Consider the following 25617-nt stretch of genomic DNA (forward strand, 5'->3'; position numbering starts at 1 on the left):
CTTCTGTCACTCTGTCAGTGTCCTGTTTGTCTACATATCCCGCAGACTATCTTCCCTGCCCCTTTTTATTCCTGCAGCTCCCATTTTACTCCACAAAAGGGATCCCTGATTGGAGGGTGCAAAGAAGATGGAGCCAAACTCATGGTTTTGTGCCCAGTGACAGGATGGGAGGCAATGGGCACAACCTGAAACACAGGACAGTTCCTCTGAGCATCAGGAAACACTTTTCCATGGTGAGAGTAGTCAAATACTGGAACAGGTTGCCCAGAGAGGCTGTGGAGTCTCCACACTTGGCGATGTCCAAAACCCAAGTGGACACAGCCTTGAACAACGTGCTCTCAGTGACTCTGCTTTGAGCAGAGGGATTGGGCTGGACAATCTCCGGAGGCATCTTCCAGCCTCAGCTCTTCTGTGATTCTGATCTCCATTCCCTTGCCAAAGTGCCCCCCCAACCAACTAAAAGATGATAAATTCTTTTTTCCCTAAAAGCAGATTTTTCTTTTCTTCATTCACCACCAGAAACTCTGTCATCATACTACGATTGCGCCTGCCTGCTTTCATCCCCCCTCTTTGCTTTTATCCCTGGAAACCAACTTATTCACACGTTATGACACCTTAAAGTTTATCAGTGCTGCCTGAGAATAACTGCTCTTTCATCTTTCTTGAGAGGCACCTCACACACATCAAGGTGCTCTTCAAATGATTATCATTGCTACTGCTATTGATGGTGATGATGGTGATTATGATAATAATAACAACAACAACAATAATAATAAAATAATAATAATGATTTAAAAAATCTGTGGTAAGCCTCTGCAGTAAGTTTAATTGTCACCCATGCCTGATAAGAGTTTTGACTCTTCAGTAGGCCAGATTGGGCTGTGATTTCATAAGCATAAGCAGTGCAATATACAGCCATTGATGTCATTCTGGTATCTTCAGTTCCCACACCACTGTCTTGTCTCATTTAGTAATTGAAAGGTGACCATAGTATTACTTTTCTATTCTCTAAAAATTGTTAAAGATAATATGCTTGCTTCTGTTTCAGGGTTGACATTTATCTAGGTGGTCCCTTAAACTATTTGATCAGCTGGGTCCGTGGAAATGGTTTTACCATTGCCCTTTTCTTCTTTCATAAGCAGCAATGTTTTGCACTCTTACCCTAGAAGAAGTTTCCCTTACTCCTATAATTTTAGGACTAACATCTTAGGACTTGGAGTTATTTATTACATGGTTTGATCTGGATATGAACTGACTGATCACATGAAGATAAATAAAGCAGTGCTTTGGGGACTGTTGGATTTTTTTAGCGATCCTCACAACAGATTTTTTGTAAAGGAATCAAAACAAAGTTGTGGAAAAAGTCTCAGACACTGCAGAGTTTGAATCCCCAGCAGGGATCAAATGAGTGACATGAAAGTATCAGAGAGTTTATATCAAGAGAAAGATCTTAATGTGACTTCACCACTGCTACTCAAGACTCTTCTTTGAAAGTCCTATTCTAGTCATGCTTTGCCCATAACTCTGTAGATTAAATCCTGCCTTCATTTACACACATACAGTGTCATCTGGAGCCTTTGCTACCAGAACATAAAGCTCTGCTGCTTGGTATCAACTTCATGCATGGTTGGATGGCCTAAGCCATCTTCAGATCTGAAGCTCTGTGAATTCTCCATAGGCGTTGGCTGCAGAATTACACTTAAATTATGTTTGACTGGGTCATTTGCGCTGCTATCCCAGGAGGGCTTGTCATCAGCCTGATATAGTTGCTTTTGTTCCGCTCTCTATTCATACTAAACACATCCTTTGAAACTGAATTAAACAAAAGTGTAGAGATGACTCAAAACATACAGTTGTTATCTCCGTTTTCTTTTCCTGGTTAGATTCCCGAATGGGATATATATTTCAGGCTATTACGCAAGTTTACTTTTGCAGAAAGCTGCTGGGCCTGCAGGAAATTGTACAAGACTCTATTTCTTGAAGAAAGGAACAACTTTCCCTTCTGGAAAATATTCCAGTCCATGCTATCTCTTATATCGATGGCTGGAGAAGCGTCTGGTTTCACCTGTTGCCATCTCTAGAGCTGGCTGCAGCTACAGCTTACCAAATTCCATGGATTTCTTTTTTTAAAGAAATCGGAACTCTCTTCAAGAGGCAGGCAGCTGCCCTCCTGCAGCAGGGCTTTGCAGGAGAACCCTTTCCCTTCTGTGGTCTTTCAGTCCCAGCCTATTCCCAGTGGCCTGTTCCCTTTTCTGTCCTTCTGTCCTGCAGTGGCCAGCCACCCATGACCAATGGCATTCATGCTCCAGAGACTGCTTTCTTGCATCTGAGGTTACTGAATACTCCCCCTTGTTTATCACAGAGAAGCCCAGAAATCCCCAGACAGCCTTGTTCTATCCTCAACTACCCTTCCTCTGACCACACACTCCAAACAACTTCTGACGTTAACAGCCTGACAAGGATGAATTCCCAGATTAGCTTGGTCTTCCCACTTCAGTTCAGAGGCAAGAGAATCAGTGGCTACACAAATAGGAAAGTAACCCCCCTCCTTCCCTTCACTGCTGACTTGTAGAGGTTTCTTTCATCATCTACAGGCAAGTTCAAATCTACCCCTTCCTACTACAACTTGCTCCTCAGCAGCATTGCTCCTGAAAGCACCAAGGTGTCATTTCCAAAAGTTTATTAGAGCCATGGGTAGTAAAAATGGTCCTTCTGCCTTCAGATTCTTCCTTCCACCTGTCAGAAAAGTCCTCTCAAGAGAGGACCAGCTACAGTAGAGCAAACCAGATCCTGACTGGAAATTCCAAAGCCATCTTCTTCACATAGGTGAAATCCATATGGCTGTTGGGATTTAAAAACAAAACCCCCACAACAAAAAACCTTGCCTCGAGAACCATGAGAGCTCCAAGTCTCGTGCAAGGATTTGAAAGGAAAACATCCTCTTTCCTTCTAACCAGGGAAAACAAGCTGCAGAGATGTGCCCTGGGAAAGGTCTTTTCCTATGAGCTGGATCCGTATGGTGCTGTGCCACATGAATCTATGTACTCAGAGGACGGCAAGGCATAGAGCTGTTTCTTCAAGTCTTTCTCTGTCTGTGGACCTGCCAGTCGTGGTGACCAGTCAGACCAGATGTCACCACCTAGACAGCAGCAGAGGAGACTGTGAGGAAGAAAGGGATGTTGCTGTCTGGAGGGTGGAGGTTGCTGTTGTGGTCAGAATTGCTAGTTTTCCCCCCATCCCTCAACCTGTGCAGTCTCCTCTGGCTATTGCTGATGCTAGTGCTGAGGTAGAAAGTGCTGTGCCTAAGACTCCTAGTCTCACGAACCCCTTCACCACCTCTGCTCACTGCATGACTGCTGCCATCATAGCTTGCTCAGGACTGGCGGGAGGATGGTCTCTGCATACCTGGGGCACTGATTGCCAAAACCATTTGCTCTCTCAGGCTGGAACTGAGGCCCCTAGCAAAACAATGCAGAACTGAGGAGACTGTGGAAGTCAGATAAGAAAACCACTGATGCCCAGGGGGTAGCAGAGCCTTCAGAGAAGCCTAAAGAGCTGTGACCCTGTAAACCCACGATAAGGACCAGAAAACCCAGCTCTAGCCAAACACCAGAAGAAACTTACCAACGTCACATTAGCAACAAACACTTCTTTGAAGGTTCCTCCTTAGTGAGATGATGTGGCTGAGGCAGCAACACAACCAGAGGGTACTGATGGGTACCCTGAGCTGGAAAGCCTACAGGCAGCCATCTCCAGACAGCCTTGCCTTATCTGGGAGGCTGCCTGGCCCCTGTTCCCCACCTCCTGCAGGGCTGCACCTGACGGCCTGCCCCATCTCCTGGACCACTTCCACCCCGGCCCTCCCAAAGCTGTTCGCCTCCCGCTCTCCCAAGCGGCCAGGCACAGCTCGATTTCCTGACTGCCCTGGTCCAGCAGGGAAGCTCCTCAGGGATTTATCCAGGGGCGCTCCGGAGGCCTCGGTCCCTTCACAGGCTCAGGGGATCCAAATGACCCCACAGTGCTGCGTGGGCGCCGAGCTCCCCGCGGGAAGGCAGTCCCAGGGAGTTCTGCAGACCGTCTCGGTACGGTCGCTCCGCACAACCCGCCTGGGGAGGGGGCGAGGGCGGGGCGCTGCTTGCCAGCTCCTGCTTTGGAGCAGCAAAGCTGGGGGCGGGCGAGGAGGTGAGGCGTGAATCTCTCTCACCCGGGCACCCAGGCACCAGCCCTGCCCGCGGGCTGAGTCCCCGACTCAGCTCCCAGGCCGCTACCTCGTCGGGATCCCGAGGGAAGCGAACGCCTCCCCGCGCCCGGCCGAGCCCCGCGCCGACCCGCCCCGGCCCCGCCGCCGCCCGGGCCCCGCCGCGCTGCACGGCCGCGCTGCCCTTTCCTCTGCTGCCCCCCGGCGGCCCCGCTGCCGTCCCTTCCCCGCCGGCGGCGGGCGGCGGCCGCGCAGTCCTGGGGCAGGGCAGGCTGGGTGGGCGCAGCCCCGGGGGGAGCGCAGGCTGGCCCCGCACCTGCCCGCAGCAGCCGCGGCGTGGCGGCTGCCCGGCTGAGGGGCCATGCTCTTGGCGGGGAAGGGGGCTGGTAGGCTTGTTTGCTCCGTCATGTTGCAGTGTATGTCTGTAGCCTTTCCCCCCGAGTGGCGACTCCAGCAGAACTCGCCTTGACTGTCTGCAGTGCGTGTTTCGTTTTCTGTTGTGCTAAGGCCCACCTTATGCAGCTCTTTGATCAGCTCGGCAGTTGAAATGGTGAGTTTGGAGTTGTATTTTCCGTTCTCTAAGAGAGCATCAGGCAAGCTGCCTCACAGAAGAATGGAATGGGAAAAACGGATACAAATTTGTGAACCTTTACTTTTCAGCAGATTGTCTGAAGTCAGCGGCACATTTTAGTGAAGTCCTTGTCCAAAGCGATGGTCTTTTTGCCATCACACCAGTCATTTGCATGCTGAGCTCTCCCTCTCTTTGATAGTTCAGATGTGACCTCTCAAGACGTTGATTTAACCTACTTGATTCTGCGCATATGATTTAAGAGAAGAGGCATTTTGGTGAAGATTTGGCTACCTGTTCTGTCTCCTCAGCCACCAACTAGTCTGTGCCAGAATTGTTCTTCCACTGAACTGTTCCCTTGCAGATCGAGTGGACATACAAGGTCTTCCAGGACCTTCAGCTCCCATGTTTGTGTTCATGGGCTGGCTTATCTAATAGAGCAGGGATGCTGGGTTCAGGTAGTGGCCAGTGCTCCATCACAGGTACCCAGGAAACAGGCAGGACTTGCTGTAGCAGGTACAGGTGGTACATTGCCCTTCTCTGAAGACAAACAAGGCTGAACTGAGGATGGTTACTGATACTGACTCCATGGACAAATCTCCCCCTGAGTTCAGCAGAGATAAGCCCATGAGCACAAAGGGTTGATTCAATACGTCATGTGATGGACTGGAATATATTGCAGTGGGTGGGGGGAAATACAATTTGATAGTGAAGTCATTCAGCATAAGCAACATGGGAAAATCATTCTAACAAGAGTAACAAGAAAAAAAAAGTACTGATAAAAATCACATGGGACTTATAAATATGCATCTGTATATGTTATTAGGGTATGTCAAACCTCTTCTTGAAAGCACTCACTGGAAATAAGCAGAAGCAACGGTCTCTATTATGGCTGTAAACGCTTTATGGCAGGTAACTTTCAAAGGGTTTCACCAGCATGTAGAACAGTGCAGCCCTAATCCATTTAACTCCGGCCATTAAGTAACACAGTTCTTCACTTCCCTCTGGGCACATTCAAAACCAACTGGAAATAAAAATATCGTTGTGGAGCTCTTGCTTTTCTGACATCCTCACCATCCCTCTTGGCATGTTTCAGCTCCTCACCAAAGACGTGAAGCAGCGGCTGGGGTGTCAAGGGGAAGGTGCAACAGAAGTGAAGAGGCACCCTTTTTTCAAGAGCATGAATTTCAAGCGGTTAGAAGCAGGAATGCTGGATCCTCCCTTTGTCCCTGATGTAAGTACAACAAGAAGAACCCCCAGTGGCCTCTTTCAATAAATTTGTTTCTAAAATAACTTCTCTTTAGACTTATCATCACTCTGTGCATGGGCAGCTGCCCTAGGAAGTGGGTAAGCAGTAGGGCTGCAGTGGGGTGGCTGGGAGGAGGAGGAGAGCTGCTCTGTGGGTGTGTGCATGCAGGGTGGGGGTGTCCACTCAGGGTGGTGACCTGGGGCTTGATTCATTCCCACTCACTTTACTGCAGTCTTTCACTTGGTCTGTTCATGCCTCAATTCCCAAACTTTAAACTGGGAAACTTTGCATTCCCTTATCCGCAGCAGCAGTGTAAGTATGCTTTGAACCAGGTGGTGCTCAGAACAACCAGCAATGAAAGCCACATTTATGCATACAGATACACAGATACATATGCTGAGGTGAAACCAGAATTACAAAGTCTAAAGCTTTATGGAACGGAGAAATGGACTGGATCATTATGAAAGCAGGCATTCGTTTACAGAGAGTCTGGACCAAGTTCAGCTATCAAGTGTTACCTCAAGCAGAGGAGGCAACTTGGGCTGAGCGAGCGTTTTGAACTTGTTAGTGTTCACAGGGCACAGAACCCAACACGGAGTCCTTGCCCAGGTTTACACACCAGCCTTGCGCATACTGAAAGGCTTTGTTGCATTGGCAATAACGAAACTTTTTCCACACTTTTGTGGTATCAGCCTCTACCCCAGTGCACAGAGTTATCTGATTATTTTCCTCCTGCAGGCTCTTTTTCTGGCTATACCGTCTATCCTTAAAGTTCCCATATGGTTCTAAGTAAACACTGCCATTTTAATGTATTAAGGAAAGTAACATCTTGGCAGCTCTCATTCATGTTGCTGCGAACTCCACCAAACCAAAGTGGTTTGAACGCTACAAAAGTTTACTTTAGCTGCTCTGGTTTTGCTTTACATTTTACTATGCGGCCTAGTTATTCCTGCCAATTAGCCCATGGTGTTACGACCTGCTTTAGTGGGAAGAAATAGGAGACAAGCTACTATTTCTTTCTGATGTAGAAAATTCGAAAATTCTGGGCTCAAATCTGGGATCCACCAGAGTATATTAAAAGCTTAACCGTGGCATGTAAGGCCTAGAAGGCACCTCTTATAGACATATTTGCTAAAGCAGAGGCACATAAATTTTTATGGCTATTTATTGGGAACTCAAGAGCTGCCCCTAATTTAATTTATTTGGCACTTCATCCATAGATTTCCATGTCTTTACTGAAGTCAGCTGAATCACCCAAAGCTATATAGCCAATGGCAGAGGTTGTAATACAACCTCCATCCTCTTCTGTCTCCACAAAAATATTGTGAATTGCAGCTGTCAGGAATGAGCAGGGATGCAGCAGCCTCCAGCAAACAGGACTCCTATCAGGGAGCAGCTTGATTTGTTTGGTCACACTGCTCACATCTAGATAAAATACTGCATGGTTGGGCCCCTGGGCCGTGCAGTCATGGTACCATATGTAGACAGCAGAATTCAACACGTGCTTGAGTTCAGCAGGTCAGGCTAGTCCCACGAGCCACCCCTCAATTATTCCTGTGCGTCGAAGGGTAACTGTGTTGTAGATGGGAGCTCTCTAGACGTGCAGGTGACCGCATTATGACAGGTAGCCAGCGATGACTGTTTCTGCTTTCCGTGGCTGACTGCTGGAATATGAGGTAGCAGCATCACTGCAAAGAGTCCTGTCTGTCATCCCAGAAAATTAAGTAGTTTAAAAAGGCAAAGCCATTTGACTATTTGAGGAAATGCAGCCAAGTTAAAAGAGTTAATAGAGGTGATTCTGGACACCTTCCAGCAGCTGAGCTATTAATAAAAATAGTGGAAAAATGACAAACCTATTCTGTTTTCTTTAGCAATTAGCATGTATTCCTTTAAACTTCTAAGCTGCGAAGTCCACAGCTATCTGGGTAGGACACTTCTATCTGAGGTCCCTTTTCAAAGCTGTCTCCAGTGTGTCACTCATAAACATTCTTGTTTTCTATTGTTCCCTCTCTAAAAGACTACTGAAGGATTTGATTTTTTGGTTTCTTGCTCTTTCTGTCCTTCTCCTCTCACCTCATAATCGTATGCTACATGGACGACTAAAACCCACTTTGGCTGCAATGATGCTTTAAGGATTTCAAAATGGGAAGCTTAACATGCTTAAAGTGAAGTCAGCCTTTGATGATAAACATGCGGGCAGAGCAAGTCTAGAGAAGCAGGATGCTGATAGTCACTTGCTGTTAGGCATTCTCACTTGACTGGATCTGTGAATGAAAGCACATGATCAGACTCCAAAATATTTTTTCTCTTGCTGTGTTTTTTCTTTTTTCTGCTGAGATAGCCCAGAGCAGTATACTGCAAGGATGTGTTAGACATCGAACAATTCTCCACAGTGAAAGGAGTTAACCTGGACCAAACAGATGATGATTTCTATTCCAAGTTTTCCACAGGATCAGTGTCTATTCCATGGCAAAATGAGGTAAGGATGTATCATAGTAAAATCACTCCAATAAAACTCCTAACACAGATGGTTTAAGAGGAGCTGTATATTTCCAGTAATCTACAGCTACTGGATAACTTGCCAGACTCTAATGCTTTCATAAGTTACAAATGGCCTCTTTCAAGATCTATAATGTACCACAGATGTCAGGTTCAGGTGACTGTATCTGTTGGCTCTGCTTATTTGTGTAAATTGGCAAGGATCTTCCTGTACTTCCTCCTCCTGGATTTCCACAGAGGTGTTTTGACAGCAGCCCTCAGGAACTTCCATGGAATGGCCAGAATTCCCAGCAGAAGGCTCCTCCATTGGTGATCCTGATCTCACTTGTTGTCTTATACCTGCAGCGGGTCCCATCTGCAGCAGTTCAAACCCTTGAACCACTCCAGGTTTTCCAGATTGCAGTCTTTCTGTTTGATACCAAAACACAGCCAACAGTGGATTTTGTAATCCAACTCTGGATCAAAGAGCAGATCCACTTAGGCAGAGGGGTGCTGATAACTGGTATTTTGTGAGTACGCCCATCTTTACCCAATATTCTCCACAGTGCTAAAGAGCAGAAAGCTTTTATGGGGCAACTTCTAATTAGACTGATGTGCAAACTCCATCCTTACTTATGTATCCTATTTGCCTTCTACAGCCACCAGCAGGAATTCAACTGTTAACTCTCCTAACGTATTGCTCAAGCTGCTGGTCCTGATCCTGACTTTGAACAACCTAGTACTACTGGAATGTATTTAATGCAGATATATAATTTGGTTTTTTTTTTTACTGTGTTCCGCTAGATGATAGAAACAGAGTGTTTCAAAGAACTGAATGTATTTGGACCAAATGGTACTATTTCACCAGATCTAAACAAAAGCTACCCCCCAGAGCCACCCAAGAAAGGATTGCTACAGAGAATATTTAAACGACAGGTGAGATCTTTTATGACTAAGACAAGGAAGGTCCCATAGATGCCCAGTGTCACAGCCATGTTTCGGTGATATTTTTGCTAGGAGAAAGACAGTGCATCTTAGAGAGGGCTGGCTGTCTCAGTTACCTGGTAATTTCCTGACTAATACCGCATATCCCAGGATTCCCATCTACCCCTTGTCATCTTTTTACCACCAGAAGTTCCAGTGTTGTTCCTGAACTTTGTTTCTGGCAGTTGAAAACCTATTTTTCAGTGGTACGCTGAAATGCCTTTTGAAATGGTTAGATGGTTTTAATAAGTTCCTTGTGAAAATCCTGGATTTATGTGTTTAAAAAAAAAAAAAAAAAGAAAATGCAGATTTTGAGTGAAGTAGTCATGGCAGGAAACCAAGACACTAGAAAAGAGAGCAGACCTGATACTACGTGATGTACAGCTTGCATGAGGCACCATGGCACTACTTGCAAATCTAAATAACATTCTTAAACCAGTCTGTTTCTGCAGGGTTAAAACCATGCCTGAACATTGGCAGGTATCCTCTGTGTTAGTCAGATTTAGCAGGTATTGACATTTTGCAGTGAATTGATTTGACTCCTGGAGCTTAGGTGAGTCTTCTTCACTGCATGCCTCAAGAATTGCCATGGTCCTCCTGACCTAGAGAGAATAAGAAAGTGAGGAATATTTTACATCCAAAGATCTTTAAACAACAATGGTGCAGTCCAATCAGTATGTTGTCACCGTAAAATGAACAGTGTTGGACTACAAGAAAGCATGGCATATTTTGGGAACCTAATTGTCATTGTCTTTCCCTTTGTGCAGCATCAGAACAATTCAAAGAGTTCTCCAAATTCAAAGGCCAATTTAAATCACCACATAAATTCAAATCACGTAAGTTCAAACTCCACTGGAAGCAGCTAGTTCCAGCTCAGTTTTATGAAACAACATGTTGCATCCTTCCACTATAATCTATGGAGCTTCTATGGATGAGAGAGCCTCCACCGTTGAGTGAAAAAAAAAAAAGGATCTCCCGAAATGGAGATTTTCTATCCATTCCTTCCAGTGGAGCCTCGCATTTTAAGAAGAATTTTCCACTCAGGTCTGTTTTTGGAGGTGGCACTCAAGACTGTGTGAATCAAATTTGTCTATTTAGAACATTGCAATAGAAATTCAATGAACATGACTACTTGCACGTATTTAAATAGCATCATACTAGAACTGAATTTTGTCTTTATTATTTTTAAAGAAAAGTTTTGTAAATTTCTCTATTGTCTCAGTTTACATTTTGTACATTTGTATTTAAATGAAAGTCAGACTTTGGAGGTGTATATTTTCCAAGCAGCAGCTGTAAAGCCATGTGTTTTAAGACATTTTTTTAAAAGAAAAAAAATGTGACTCAAGACTTCCAGAGCCTCAAATGAGAAATCATTCTTTTTAGTAATTCTAGAAAATTATTCATAAATCACTTTATCAGACTGGGTTTTACTGACATGCATTTTTATGAAACAGTTTATTCTTAATTATTTTACATCTGTATATTTGGTTTACAGCAACACTGCATACATTTCTCCTCTTCATTAGTTTGTAGTGTCTCGCATTGAATGCTAAAAGACAAGATTTTGATGCATTCAAGAATGCTACTTGCTCTGCCTAAGGTTCGTGATGCCATGGGACCAGCGCAGCTGAGATTTGCACTTACTTACCTTGTTAGCTCATCAAAAAGTTCTTAGAAAGGGAACCCTGTTTTAAGCCCTTCTCCTTCACTAGTTTTGTGCTGTTTCTAATGACAGAAAGAACAAAGCTGAGTGAGAGGTGACCAGGACAGCAAATGGCCATGTTTTTGAAGGACTTGAAACCTGCACCTGCTGAAATGAAAGCAAAACTCGAACTGTTCTCTATGCTGCATCAGAAGTCCAAGGCTTTTCCACAGTTGCTCATATCAAATGGGTAGCAAGAGAGAAATCCATTAGACTGGTTTGTGCTGACTGTAAGATTCATGACAGCTTTCTAAAGCTGAGCTGTGGAGGTTCAGAGTGGCATCTGAGGTGCTTTTGAGCAGTAGCAGAACCTATAGGTTGTGTCTGCACTTAGAGTACTTGCACGTGTCATGCCAAACACTCCATGATTCATCCCCTCAATTGAACCAAATGTCAGTTATGAAATAATACCTCCCACTTTTGGTTCCATCATTCTTTGTCCAGGATCCTTTAACCATTGATAAAAACGTTGTTCCCACCAGTATAAACAGAATCGTTCAGGTTCGGTAGCAGTACCTCAAGAGTCAGAGTCATGCTCTTCTCAAGTATGCCACTATCAATTACTATTAAGAACACCAGATCAAAAATATGGTTACTTCCCTTCAACAGAATTTGGAAAGCCTTTGTCCCCCCAAGTGCAGACAGGATCTCTATAGCTCAACATGTTGGTTCACCATGCCCTTTACGGTGTCCGCTGGAGTATACTGATGATTCTGCACCTTTGGGCCATCAGGAATACCTGAAGGTCAGCGTGGCGTGACTAAAACCCTGTTAGAGTGTAGTGCAGTTATCCCAGGGTACAAGGAAAACCTTTTCCAGTCGAAGTCTTAATAGCCAAAATTCATTAGGTTATCACATATATGTTCTATCTGTCCGATGCAGAAGGGTGAAAAGATGCAGGTCAGTAGTAGCAAATGTCTGAGTAAGAAAGACAGGGGAATTGCATACTAAAACAGCTTGAGATCATGAGGGAGAGAGACAGAACAGGGACAGGATTTGCACAAAGCAGCTGACAGGGAAAAGTCAAGAAGAGGAGATGAGGCTTTGGTGCCTTTAGCGGGAGTAAAGTACGTAAAGATGCAAGTCCACATCATTTCAAAAGCCTCCAGTTTTCCTGGTCATTAGTAGACATGTAGTGAAACTGTGTAAAGTGTAACGTAATATCACCTAGAAGTTGTTCCTCTTTTTCCTGCAGATCAGTGTGGTCCAGAAATTCCTTTCCCCTGTATTGGTGGTCAGGGAGAGCTTCAGCCACTCTCCCATGTCAGATGATGGCATTGCAGATCTTATGGAAGATACAAGATTTTAGAAAGACAGTAATAGATGAGATTTTTGAGTAATTTTCTCTCTGTGTTTCTGCTATAAACTAAATCTATAATGGTTTCAGCTTCCTGATAGGAGGGGAATGAAATATTGCAGAGGTGAAAGCCACTATGCACAGATAGGGCTATTGCCTCCAGGTCTGTTCTCATGGCCTGACGTAAAGTCAACAGGAATCTGATCAGTCACTTGAGCACGCTCTGGATGAAGACTTGCTCTGGGAGGTTTTCACAGACCTTCTTCAATGACATGTGGGATTTCACCTGCTTTCAAGAAATATAGGTGAGAAGTGGAGGACCAGATCTTAGCCAGACAACTGAGTGTATCAGTGTACCCCAGATGAGACAAGACACACATCTTAGTTCTTCTTAGAGAGCTGCAGATGGTGTGCAATTCCAATTTGGTTCTGTCACTCTAAGACATCTTCTAACAGCATGGTATACAACATTTTTGTGTACCCTCAGTTGATTTCAGCCTCTACACTGATGCTAGGGGAAGAGGGTGCTGGATGCAGGGTAGAGTGAAAGGCTAAGCTCTTTTTACCACTACTGCCATTGCATCACTTTGCAGCAACAGACAAGCATATTCCCCCATCAGAAAAACGTGGCTGATAATATCTACCTACTGCCATGAAGAAGGAAAAAAGGTGGTTGGGGGAAGGCTTAGCCCATAAATATTTCATTGGATAAATCTGATAAAACTGCAGCTGTTGTCCCAAGGGCTTCATCTCCTACATGTTATGGCATATGAAGACTAAAGTTTCCTTTTTTACCATCTCCCACTTGGGAGACAGAATCTTAATAACAACAAACCCTTTACTGAAAGCAGGTGAACAAATTGCAAATATAGATTATAGATGCTATCAGCCTTAACTAGTGGTGGATGACTTTTTTATGACAATAGTGAATGACAGTTACGTACGTGCCTTCTCCTGCTCTCCTTTCAGCTGGGGCAGTTCCTTGGGCAAGCACCTCTAGGACCCTAGCAGTGGAGACACACGATCGGTGCAAAGTCCTCGAATGACAAGAGCTGTTTTCATTGAGTCCTGATACTTGAAGGATAGAGGCAGATATCCTGAATCCTCAGGATGTTATGGAGGAAGGATGCTTATGTGCACCTGAAGCATCAAGCCTGGGATGCAGTCCCTCTGGATCCCAGCTCCTTGGGAGCAGTCAGTGGGTGAGGGGAGAGACAGAAAACAATACCAGCTGAGGGATATTTCATGCCACATCCCTAAAGTGTTGCTATCCTGTCTGACAAACTTTACACAGTATTATGATGCTGGGACAGCAGAACTGTTGTGCTCTTTCAGTACCCAAGCCCTGAAAAGATCCAATCAATATTATACATCACTAGTGATAATGAACAGTCCTAGAAATCTTCTAGTCAGGGTTTGCCTACAACAACAAAACCTGTAGGATTTTCTTTTTTATTGCTTCTTTCTTTTTTTATTATTATTTTATTATTCAGCTCACCTTGCACTCAAGACCGGAGTAGGACCACAGTCCTCCCACTTCCACTGGTGACCAGGTGCAACCTGAGCCCATAACTCAAGGCTGAAGCCCTGCCCAGGCAGTGCCCCACACAGCCAGGCTTCCATGGACACTTGGCATCTGGCTTTGGGGAGGCAAATTTAAAAAAACACTGGGAACCATGGATGTTCAGGAACTCTGGAAAAAAAAGATTTCATTATACAATGATATACTTGGAGAGTATTTGCAATGACATTTTTAGTATTATGATTCCAAGTGAACTGTTTTTGAGGTGCTCTTGCACGTAACAAAGGAACAGAAAGTAGTTCTTTAATAGCTTTCCAGACTGATTAATTTTCTGTATCTCCTTTCCAATTACCATAGGATTTCTTTCCAAAAAATGCATACGTTCAGATCTCGTTGCTTGTTTTAAATAGACAGATGAGCAAACTTGATTTTTAAGAATCAGAAATGTGATCCTGAATTATGTAAGATTTTTTTTTGTTTTTAAACCTTCACTGAGTGGTCTGATGTACACTACTTAGTTTACAGGCTTTTATGATTCAGATGTTTACTATTCATTTTCTACAGTGTCTCAAGGTTCACTTAAATCTTGTAGCATTTTTCCCACTCTCTAGTTGGATGAGAGGCTTTTTTAAACAAAGGGATAATGAAGGGAAAAAAATAACAAATAATAAACTCTTAAATGTGCACTCTTGTCCTGGAGTATCTAGAACCAGATTTTTTACAAGAATGGCCACGACTCAGATGTTGTTTCTGAACAAAAACCTGCTTGTGAAGCTTGGAAAGGTGTGAAAATAACCAAACCTAACAGGCTCTGGAGATCAAACTGAGCATTAGGGAGCGGCAGAATTCCATACACAGCATTCATCTGGCCCTACTGGTGAGGGATGCCTGGTAACTGGCAGGTCAGAAACAATACCAGCCACCTGTAAAAACAGTGTGATACCATCTCAATTTGCAGTCATCCCCTCCCCCAGAAACTAAAGCTAAGAGCACCATCAGCAGCAGGGAATCAAACTCAGCCGACCCAGTAAAGCGTCTGATTCAAAGACATTGATTCTTCTGTGTCGTTCAACCAGACCTCAGGATCCAGCTTGAATTCTTTGCTTCAGCTGTCGAAGCCTTGCATTGCAAATCCAGTGGCTCTTGACCTTTTTCAGCAGAGATGCCTCAGGTAAAAAGAAAACCAGGAAACATGTCTAATGCCAACAGAACCATGGGCAGGGCAAGGGAGACGGACAAGCTGTGAGCTCTGGAGGGCAGTGTGAAAACTGTCGTAGCGTGTGTACCTTCAGCAAGTGTCCCATGGCAGTTCTTACCACACATTGCTGCACATTCTTCCGTCATCGTTCATTGTATGTTGCTCACAGGTTTTGAGTAACTTGAAAACTGCACACACAAAGTCACATTAAGCATCGGCTCTGGCCCGCGGCTCGGACATCATCTCTGTGAGGGTCAGAGGGAACAGTTTGATGAGACAAGTAGATGTTCACTCGGCCTGCATGGACAGCCACACACAGGTCTCTGTTCCCACGTGTCTGAGCTTCAGTCAGGAGTTCCCTACGCAGGCTTTTCTGGAAGAGCAATAAATGCACACCCTGATAGCACAGCTGACTCTCACGGACACCCATGGAGCAGGTGGCTGCAGGACCTGACTTCATTGTGGACAAGATACTGGTGTTTTAACCTCTGCTCCACAGTTAGTTGTGATTTTTTTTTTTTTTTTAATTGTATTTGTAATACTTGCTTGTTAAGTCTCTCAGTGCAGAGGAGGTCATTCATCGGGCATTTCTAGGCATTTCCCATATAATATTTGAAAAGACTGGACTTTTCTTTGAAAGAACATCCTTGGGTTAGTCTGCCCCTTGGGATGTATGCCGTCTTCCTTCATGTGTGTAGCATGAAGCACGAAGTTGTCTGTAGGAGCTCTATAAGTCCAGACTGAAAGGCTTTCCCACCCAGGGATGGCCCTAGTCCGTCTCTGGCTGCAGGGACCAACATTTGGCAGTGAAATTTGGGAGAATCGGTCTCTTCAGTGGCTCCACAGAAAACAAAGATTCTAGAATTGTCTATCTCAAGCCTTTCACAGATATGACCTGCAATTTAAAATGCTACTAATTATTTAGAGTAAGAATAATAATAACTAACACCCTCGTGCTAGAGCTGAGAGGAGGTCTGCATAAGTTTAAAACAATTCTTCTCTTTTGTGTGCTGGGCGGAACACAGTCTCTTTTATGATAAATAATACTGCGATGCAGGCTGGTAATAACTTTCTTCCTTAACTGCAAAAAGAAAAGAGAAAGAAATCGGTTCAGAGAATTTTGCAAATTATTTCCTTTAGGGAAACCACCAAAGAAGGTGAAAGCCAACATGCTACAGTACTAAACACTTACCTCCCCCAAACATCTCCGCAATAATACAAATAAAAGCTGCTGCAGTTGGATCAGCAAAGCTAGTGTACTGACAAATGGGCTTTGTGACAGAAACACGTTTAAACAGAGTACTGCCTATTCACTAAAATGAGTATTACTGATGGCACATATGTATTCTCCTTGGTTTATTTACTGGAGCCAGAAGCCGTGGTTTGTATTCATATTCTGCCCATGTTTTTCTTCACTGCCCTGGGCAAACCTCTGTGCAATTTTGTTTTCCCATTCTGAAACGTGGAGGAATGCTCTCTGTCTATCAATAGGAAGCACTGTGGAGTCTGTGCACAGAACAGATCAATAACAACTCTTTGTATTACTATTTAAGTGAAATGGGCTTAATATAGCTGCTTTTATTGAATTAGGGCTCTTTTTTATTATTGTTTTTTTCTTAGTTCCTCATAAATATTGAAGGAGAATGCACTGCGCTTCTGTAAGACATCTCCAACAGAAGATGAGATGACAGTGCAAATGTTAAAGCACTCATTTCTTATTTAAGAGCTAGCTAGTAATTATGGCATTCACACAAACACTTCCTCTTATTTTGTATTGGAAATAAATAGTTATGAGGAAGGGACAAAATAACATTCATTGGTTCAACTTTTTTGGCCAAGCTTGCAAATGCATCCCTAGATACCAATTAAGTGAGATGCTGTGTGAAGTCACAAAGATGCATCCGTGGCAAACATTGGGTCACCTCACCACCCAGCTGTGGAAACAAAAGAGGCAACCACATGCCTGGGATCAGCAGGCTCCAAAGGGGAATTCCAGGTTTTCTGGAGGATCAGCGGTCCTGTAGAGAAGTTTCACTCCCAGAGAAGAAACATTTCAGGCAGTGGCTGGATGACAGATGTGTTTTCCTTTCTCATCACCCCACATGCAGCTGTTTGTTAGATACGTTTATCGGCAAGCTCAAACGAGTTATGTTTCATGTGTATTGAATGCGGTCTCCCTCAATTGCATTTCTGTTAAACACTGGACACTCTTCTAAAAGACTTAACATTTTAGCCTTTTGAAGGTGAAAGTTGTAAAAACTTTATTTTGTGTTTCTGAAAATGTAGATAGACCTAAAGATTTCATGAATTATCATGTGGTTGCCCATATCTGACTAATAATTAAATTGTAAAATTGCAGTTTCATATTAGGGTTAGTCTTTTCACCTGCTTTAAAACTAAAAATCATATTTGGTATATAAACAGACACAGAATATCCTTCTGATTGAATTTCAAGAGCATATCCAGAACTAAATGTTTTTAAGCACTTCTAATACTGTAGTCTATAAGAGGAGCAGACACTCTTAAAGCAATGTTAAAAGTTGTCTTTCATAACTGAGTCAACAGATCATTTTTGTAATAAATTAAAGCAAGTGTTCTCAATTAGAAGAGCTAGTGGCTGTTGGTATTGTACAAAAAAAAATAAAAAATCATTCTAGTATCCAGAGGGTTAGGGGTGGGGAGGGTCTGTTTGGTTTTGTTTCTCTTTCCAGGGAGATCTTTAACATTGTTTGATGAAGCTAGTTTCATTTTGAGATTGTTACTGAAGATAAAGGCTTCTGTGTTCTATGGCTGCTTGGATTCTTCGTACATAATGTCCTAGTAATGTCACAGTGCTGCTGTATCTAGATCAAACCACTGTTTTAATTGTTTTTTTGGCTTTGTTTTTTTTTAATAAATTCCTTAATTTAAATACATGAAGACTATATGTTTTGCTTTAACGAGGCGTGTAAGCAAATGGAGCTTCCTCAAGTCCTTGGGCTCTTGAAGATGATGAGAGTGAGTGGGACACAGCTCATACCTTCCTAGATGCCTTTGTGGCTTTGTATGTTTTAATACTACTGTCTTTTGTGTTTTCTGTCCTGTCACATCCTCACAGAGATTGAGGGAACTGAAAACCAAACTGAGGTTGTACCTCCCATTGCAGAGGTTCACAATCTCGTCTGCAAGCACACTGTGTTTCCCCTGGGATGTCCTTCCTCCGCCTTCCATCCTCCCAGCCCCAGCCTTCCTCCGCACTGCAAACCCTCGGCCAACACGGCTCCTGATGACCTTAAAAATAAGTTCAAGGAAAGGATGACAAAATCACTATTAGGGACACAGGCTCCCAAAGACGTGAACTATTTTTTTGAAGTTGAACACTGTCTGATTTGTGAGGCCCTACAGACGACTTTACCTAAGCTCCAATTAGGCAGAGGGAGAGTGCTTTGAGAAGGAAAACAACAGCAACCAACCAAGTGTGCTCTGCAGTATTCCGTACGGAAAGATCTAAAACGAAGATAAAGAGTAGGTGCAAAATCACCGGGAGGAAAGCAGTGCAGTGCTTTTTCTTTAAGAGGAGAAAGAGTTTTTCAAAGAGGCATAAAGAATATCTTTATGAGACTGCTAATGGCAAACAGTGTTCGCATCAAGTTTTGTGAAAGAACATTGTGAAAACAGATTATCTGCATGAAAGCAGCAGCTACATCCAACAGCTAAACTCAGTAAAACCTAAGGTAATAGACTGCATAAATTCAGGTCATGCATATTATCACTTTCCAAACATACCCAAGCCATTTTTCACAAGATTTTAACAATCTGAGAGGATGTGAGATGAAATTTTATTCCTCCTCTAACAGCTCCTGGTGGTTTTGTTCTCTCTGTAACTTGATGTCCTTTCTGTACAGCAACATCTAGATATGTTCCCTCTTGGGAGATGTAATCTTCCTTAGACTTTTCCACTATCTCTGGCATGAGATGCACAGCTTGTAAGAGGAAAGTCATTACGCTGCTTTGAAGGAAATCCAATTAAAAAAAAAACATGTCAAATTTTTTAATCCCTTAGGGTGCTTTACAGATAAGAATACCATAAATGGGCCTCACTGTGCGATTTGAAGTCTATGGGGGTGCTTCTAGGGGAGGAGACAATAAAAGTTTCTGCCAAGTCAGAATTTAATTTGCTGGGTTTTGTAATTCTATTTCATATTTGGTAAACAGTAACAATCAAAATTAAAATGGGGCCTATTAGATGTTGGTGGTCTGACTTGTCCTAAGTAGAGAAGAATAACCGCCACAGAGGCTGAGCAGCTTGAGTAGCCCACTTACAGACACTTGAGTAAATTTTCCCTGATTTTCTACTTTTTTTTTTTTAATTACAGTTTATCACTGCTGATTTTTTTCTTAATTCAAGGAAAGTTTGTTCCTCTGCTGTCGGCAAACATCAGCAGCACCCTAACAGTGCAAGGCTCCATGTACCTCTGGTAGCTTATCTGCAGAGAGGCTGGGGATGCTCCAGACCTGCTAATCTGGGGTCATTGCAGTGTGATAATGGTTAAAATACCAGGAGAAGAAGGGCAGGCAGACTGCCTTTTTCAAAAAGCTTGTAGGTAGGAAGTGACTTGCAAAACTGAACTTCAAAAGCACACATTCAAGGGTGCAAAGCCACATGCTTAAGAAAAGAAAGAACTAAGGTTGCCTGCATTCTATTAATACTGTTTCCTTGTCCTTATGCACTGTTATTATTATGCCCTCACATAATACTATGTTATTATTATGCATTCACTCCTAGAGGAAAAACTAACCTCTGGCAGATTTACAATGGAAACCAGATGCATCCCCTCTATGGCATCTGCTAATACATTATGTGTTTCAGACTTCCATTTAAACCTAAAAAGAAATATTTTCCTTCAGGGAAAATCTCACCTAATTGGCTGCTTCCCTCCATTTGCAGCAGTAAGGCAACTGTGAATTCTGAAAAATACATTCAGCCCAAGTATATGATGCTCTCTCCCACACACAAAGGACTGGGCGTGCTCCGTATCTCAGCTCAGTTCCCTTAGATCCCGTCAATCCCAGGACTGGGGAAGGGATATGGTGTGGAACGAGTCTTACCAGTTTCCTTTCCCTCTCAGGGGAGAAACCCTTGGTTGTTTCTGAGGGGACTGGGGGTGTGAGAGATTCCTTAATCCATTCTCGCCTCTCCGCATATGTTTACTTACTCACTCTGGAAGAGAAATGGAAGGCCAGAGGGCTGAGGAGGCAGTGCAGCAGAAGAAATATTTCTGCCAATAGGTAAGTATTGGGAAAAGGGGAATTATGAACTGCAGAAGGGACAAGACACACCTTGGGCAAGTTTCACCAGGACTGAAGAAATGGGAGGAGCAAGGAGGCAAAAACGATGGAGAGAAGTCAGCACTGGAAGGGATGAGGTCTAGCCAGGGGCATAGCTTACTCGTTAACTTACATTAAAGCAAGTCTGAAAGCAAAGAGAGAAACATCAGATCAAACCAACACCTTAATGAGAAATTTATTGCCGACGATACCACAGGCAGCAGTAGTCCTTGCTGGAAGCTTAAAATAATTGCCCTGCTTTGGGTCTGATACTCAGTTGGTGTACTGTGGAATTAAATATTGGCATTTCACGTAATAAAAAGATTCAGCTGCAGTTGACATCCTATACTTAGATGACCATGACAAACACTAAAATACAAAAAACAATTTGAAGTTCAGATTATGTTAGAGATTTGTTATGTTGTTCCCGTATTTACAGTAGCAAAGAGGGAAAGAGCCATCTTTTGTACTTAATTCCATCATTCTCATTGAAATCTAGTATTTTTTCCTCTTGTAGTGGTTTTTAAGTCAAAGGTTTTTGAGTCTGCAAATGAAACCATAATGGTCGATCATATTTAAAAGAAAACTTATGTCTGTGTTTGCTTCTTCATGCATCGATCACTTACAATGATCCACCTGGTAATTACATGTGGCAACAAGTGAAAATCGATCACTGCTCATCAACTATTTGCGTCTGTGCAAAACATCGCTGTAAATATCAGGCTGAAGTGACATGATAAAAGCCAAAAGGCTTAAAACAAGCAAAGCAACTAGGCGGAATATGCGAGTCTTTCTTCAGATTAGCTAATACAAACTGCACAATAGGAAACCAAGCTGCTTCTCTGATGCTGATCACCTTTTTCCAAGGCGACTTAAGAATTCAAGTAATACGTGCATGTATTTAGAACACTGCTCTCTGCATGTCATGACTATGTCTCAGTTATACTGATTCTTTGGAGAAAATAATCGAAAACAGATATATGCAATGTTAATCAAGAACACAAAACGAGATAATATCTTCTCCCACAAACAAGCACGTTTCTGTGTCAGAGCGGGCTGATATACATGAACTATGGTGCTGAACAGGAACAATTCTTCCCAGTGCTCAGGACTGCACGAAAAGCTGTAACCAGCTCCAGTATCATTTTTTTTGCAGAAATGCTTCTAGGGGAACAGTGATGTGCATTGTCAAAATGTCCAGGAAGTCACCCTCGAAGAGGTCCAGGGTATTCTGGGTTTCCTCTTGATCACTGTGCTCGATCACTTTTTTGTTGCCTTGGTTTGCTGAGCTGCAGGGCTCTTCGCTCTCCTTGCCATGCCCAGCCGTTACCACAGCAGTGCAACTGCCTCTACGCTGAGAGCTTCTGTGGGTGAGGAAGGGGTTCTGGTTCTTACCAGCAAATACTTTTGTCTTCCTGTTAGACCTGGTTCTTTCATAGTTCCTGAGCTCCATTAGCCTGTCGCTGAAATACTCTTCCAGTGGTTTGTCATAGAAGCCACTGCCAGTTGTCAGGCAGCCTTTCAAGTAGCTTCTTGAAGAGCTCCCCAAGCAACGGACTAATGAAGCTCTGCTTGGAAAATTACTCAGCTGTGGTGAGGACCTCTTTCCTCTTTCCAAATCCTGGAAACGTCATTTGAAGGCTGGAGTTTCTGAATAATTTTTTGATAACTATTTAAAATAGGGGGGGAGGGAGAGGCAGGATTGGGGGCAGAAGGGAGAAGGAAATCGGAAGTAAAATATGCTGACTTAAGTAGCAAAAGGATCTTAAGTACGTGATTCCATACAGTAAACAGCTGTTAGGGAAGGTTTGAGGTTCTTAATCCAAATTCCCTGAAGACCTAGCAGTTTGTCACCAATCCCTCTCTGGAGCAGAAGTCCATTGGGCTGAGGTTAAACACTGCTGAGCATTTTTACCTCCTACCGACTCTGATGTACTGGCACAATTTTGTGTAGCCTCTCTGAAAATCTAATTCTCTGAAAGAATCCCTCACCTGTCTATATTAACAGAACTTCAGGTTTATCCTTTTCAAATCTCATTAGCCTACAGCTGCTGTCTCCCATGGTAAAACCAGATCCCACTTGTAAGAGATTTTTTTCTTCTTTTTCCCCTTTCCGTACTCCCAGATAACTCTGTGCTGAGGTGCACTGTATTATTACAAGAATTGCAATTTGCATATGCAATGTATTTCTATGTCTTAAAACTATGAAGCTTATTATTATTACTCCGGAGCATATCACAGATGTACATGGAGTTTTCTGCTCCTTTCCCATCATAGGATGTCTCTCTCCTTTCTAACCAGCCAAATTAATACCTGAGTTACTTGAATAGGCAAATAAAGACTTGACCCAGCCCCAGCTGACATCAGTGGGTGTCTTTAGGTTGATTTCAAGGGAACATCCATGCTGTGAGTCCTTCTATGGACTGCGAGAGAATATTTTGCTAGAAATTCATCATGTAAAAGATTGCCTTTCCATAGCCACAGTTAAATGTCCCCTGGGTTTTCAAAGTTACTGCTTTGCCATTTCCACCCTTCTCACAGGTATTCCAGGACACTCCAGCCTGTCTCAAGCTGCAGCTGGTTTCTATGCGCCAAGGTAGACTGGACCATGGCTTTTTCTCTGAAAAACCTTAGCAGTTCAGCTTGAAAGAACTGTTTTATACCATATTACTGTTTCAAATCAATAAAAAGAAAGACTATACTGCACGTAAATGACAGCCACAGTGGGATCATGGAACATCTTGCAATCATTTATTATGCCTGACAATGTCTTTGGTATAAAAAAGCGCCATTGTTCATGCAGTTTTTGACAACTGCTAATTAAGTCTAGATACTTGCTAAGGGTCCAGCCACAAATTTGGTTTCAGAGCCCAGCAACGTCTCGGTAGGGTACTCCATCATCAGCACTTGGCATGTTGCCTGCTAGTAATGAATGAAAAACACTGAGCGCAGATGATAACTAGTGGGTTGGGCATGCCATGTAAACAGAAAAGGAAGCAAGTTTTTGATATCTTACTGTCCCATCACACTTCATTCTGGGAGGGAACCAGCCAGTCTAATGTCCTTGCCTAGAGCGGTTGTACTTTCAGAGTAAGTTAGGGAATTGAAGAACACTAAAACTTGGCTAAAATGTCATCTCTCCTTCCTACCTCAAACTTTTAAAACGGTTTAAAAATGAATTATCAATTTTAAAATTAATAATCAACTTAACAATGTAGCAGAATAAAAGTATTTCAAGTAAAGTTTTTCTGTATGAAAACACAGCCCAAAAAGTCAAATATCAACTTACCAGGAAGTAGAGGAATTATTACTCTAATAGAAGAACAGGTAGTAGTTATCATATATTGCAAAGAGAGTTTTTGCATACAAACCTTAATGTCCTGGAACCCTGGGTATTCTGGGATGATGGGCAAGGTACACATGCTAACACTGTTTGACCGCCTTTGTTTCGTCATCTTGCCAGAGCACCTGCAGTTCCTGGAGAGATGGGATTGCCCCAGCCCAGATGGATTTTCAGTGAAATGGAGTGGTTTATGTTCTTTTATATAGCAAGTTCTCAGGCACATCGGGTCAGGTCACTCCATTTCAGCACAATTCAGAAGAGTTTAGAAGCACTGTGTATTCCAGAATAATTCTCTCTCTTAGTTTTCGCCTAATACATAACCTGGTACTAGTGAGCCCCTTGACAACCTGTAATGCTGAGAGCGCCAGCAGGCAGCCTAACAGCTCTGAGCAGTACGGTTCTTGCTAAAGTAGATTCTTAGAGATCATAGGCAGGTGATGCCTTCGCTGAGGTCTGGAACCCTCAAACCATTCATGCTGCATTTATCTTCTGAAAGCTTTTCACAGAAGGTCAGTAAATCTGAACCATGAATGCAAAGAGTCCAGGTGAGGGGGGAATTTGCAGGGATTACGGAGTTTCATACCGTCAGCTCAGACAGCTTAATGTGAATGCTGATGTGGCAGCAATTAGAAAAGATCAACAGCCCCCGTGCAGCCGTTGTCACCCGGCTTACAGCGGAGCAGGCAGATTGCTGCCCTTCTGGCTAGGGATCCCTGACAGCAAAACTTGAAGAGCTTTTGCTCAGCAAGGCAAAAAGTAAGTCAGTCACACAATTAACCAGCAAGTCAAGAAAGCCAGTGTTGAAAGCTGTAATAAAAAATTCCTTCCAAGAAATCCTATGCTACTAGGTTTCCTCAGTGTGGTTAGAAATGGCTACAGCCCTGGAGACCTGAGGAGATCCAAACTGCCTTGCTGATTGTGTAGCTGTGTCTGGAGAGGGATGCGCTGCCTCCAAACAGCCTGGCACCGGGGCAGATTTGGCAAGAGGCCAAGGTAAGAGCAAATTTTCTTTCAGCTAAAGCTGTGAAAATGGTCATAGTAAGAAGCAGCATCTGTCCTGAGCATCTTACAACCTAAATATCATAGGTGCAGGGCAGTCAGGGAAGCAGCTCCACGGTTTTGACTTGAAGGTACGGTAGCAGTATCATCTGCTAGAAACAGACAAATGGATGTAGTTGCAATAGTTGGTACATCATGAAATTTGGCAGCATAGGGCTCCTTGTTGTTCCCAGTGACAGTGGACAATTCCAGACGCGTGGAGGGCAGCGCCTCCAGCCACTGCCCCTCTGTGGCCAGTTTGCATGCAGAGCATTGAGCAATGAACTGCCTCTTCACACGCTGTGGAGTAGTTATTGTGCTCACTACTGCTTGTGGAAGGTAGACAGAGGGGATTCACAGTCCCCTAAACTTCCAAGGCTTCTAGCTTATTCAAGATATCAATAAGTATTTGCATGCTCTGAATACGTGCATGCAATTATTTGTGGATGTCCTGGATGAGCTAGAAGAAATCCATATCCATCCAGGGTATCCATAAATACTTGCATGCACATGTTCAGAGCACTGACTATGAGCTGTAAAGAGCTTTGGATCTTATCCATGAGGCCATTAGCTGGATTCAGGTTAGTGCTTTAGCCTGTCTGGCAGACGGCAGCTTGGCAGGCTCAGGGCAGAACCCTCAACAGCAACACCCACCTGGCTGCTGGGCCAAAGCAGGCCAGGCATAAATAAAGAGCTCACGTAAACAAAGAGCTCACGTAAACAGCTACATCCA

At 43.5% G+C, this 25617-nt stretch overlaps 1 protein-coding gene and 1 long non-coding RNA gene across 7 annotated transcripts in view; one reads left to right on the forward strand and one right to left on the reverse strand.

The window, feature by feature from the left end:
- The window catches only part of GRK5 (G protein-coupled receptor kinase 5), a 166120-nt gene extending 151431 nt beyond the window's left edge, over positions 1-14689 (forward strand). For all 6 annotated transcript variants that reach the window (XM_037401053.1, XM_037401056.1, XM_037401058.1 and 3 more), the window contains 4 exons: positions 5863-6000; positions 8357-8494; positions 9298-9429; positions 10245-14689. In XM_037401053.1, the coding sequence (XP_037256950.1) occupies positions 5863-6000; positions 8357-8494; positions 9298-9429; positions 10245-10343 (507 nt within the window). In that variant the 3' untranslated portion in view covers positions 10344-14689. The remainder of the gene's footprint in view (positions 1-5862; positions 6001-8356; positions 8495-9297; positions 9430-10244) is intronic.
- Positions 9436-24327, reverse strand: LOC119154003. The gene is made up of 3 exons (XR_005106288.1): positions 23875-24327; positions 13975-22172; positions 9436-10079 (listed from the first exon to the last, which is right to left on the reverse strand). It is a non-coding gene; the product is annotated as an uncharacterized LOC119154003 (long non-coding RNA).
- Between the last annotated feature and the right edge of the window lie 1290 nt (positions 24328-25617).

The sequence above is a fragment of the Falco rusticolus genome, chromosome 9 (assembly GCF_015220075.1).
Source record: "Falco rusticolus isolate bFalRus1 chromosome 9, bFalRus1.pri, whole genome shotgun sequence".
Classification (NCBI taxonomy): domain Eukaryota; kingdom Metazoa; phylum Chordata; class Aves; order Falconiformes; family Falconidae; genus Falco; species Falco rusticolus.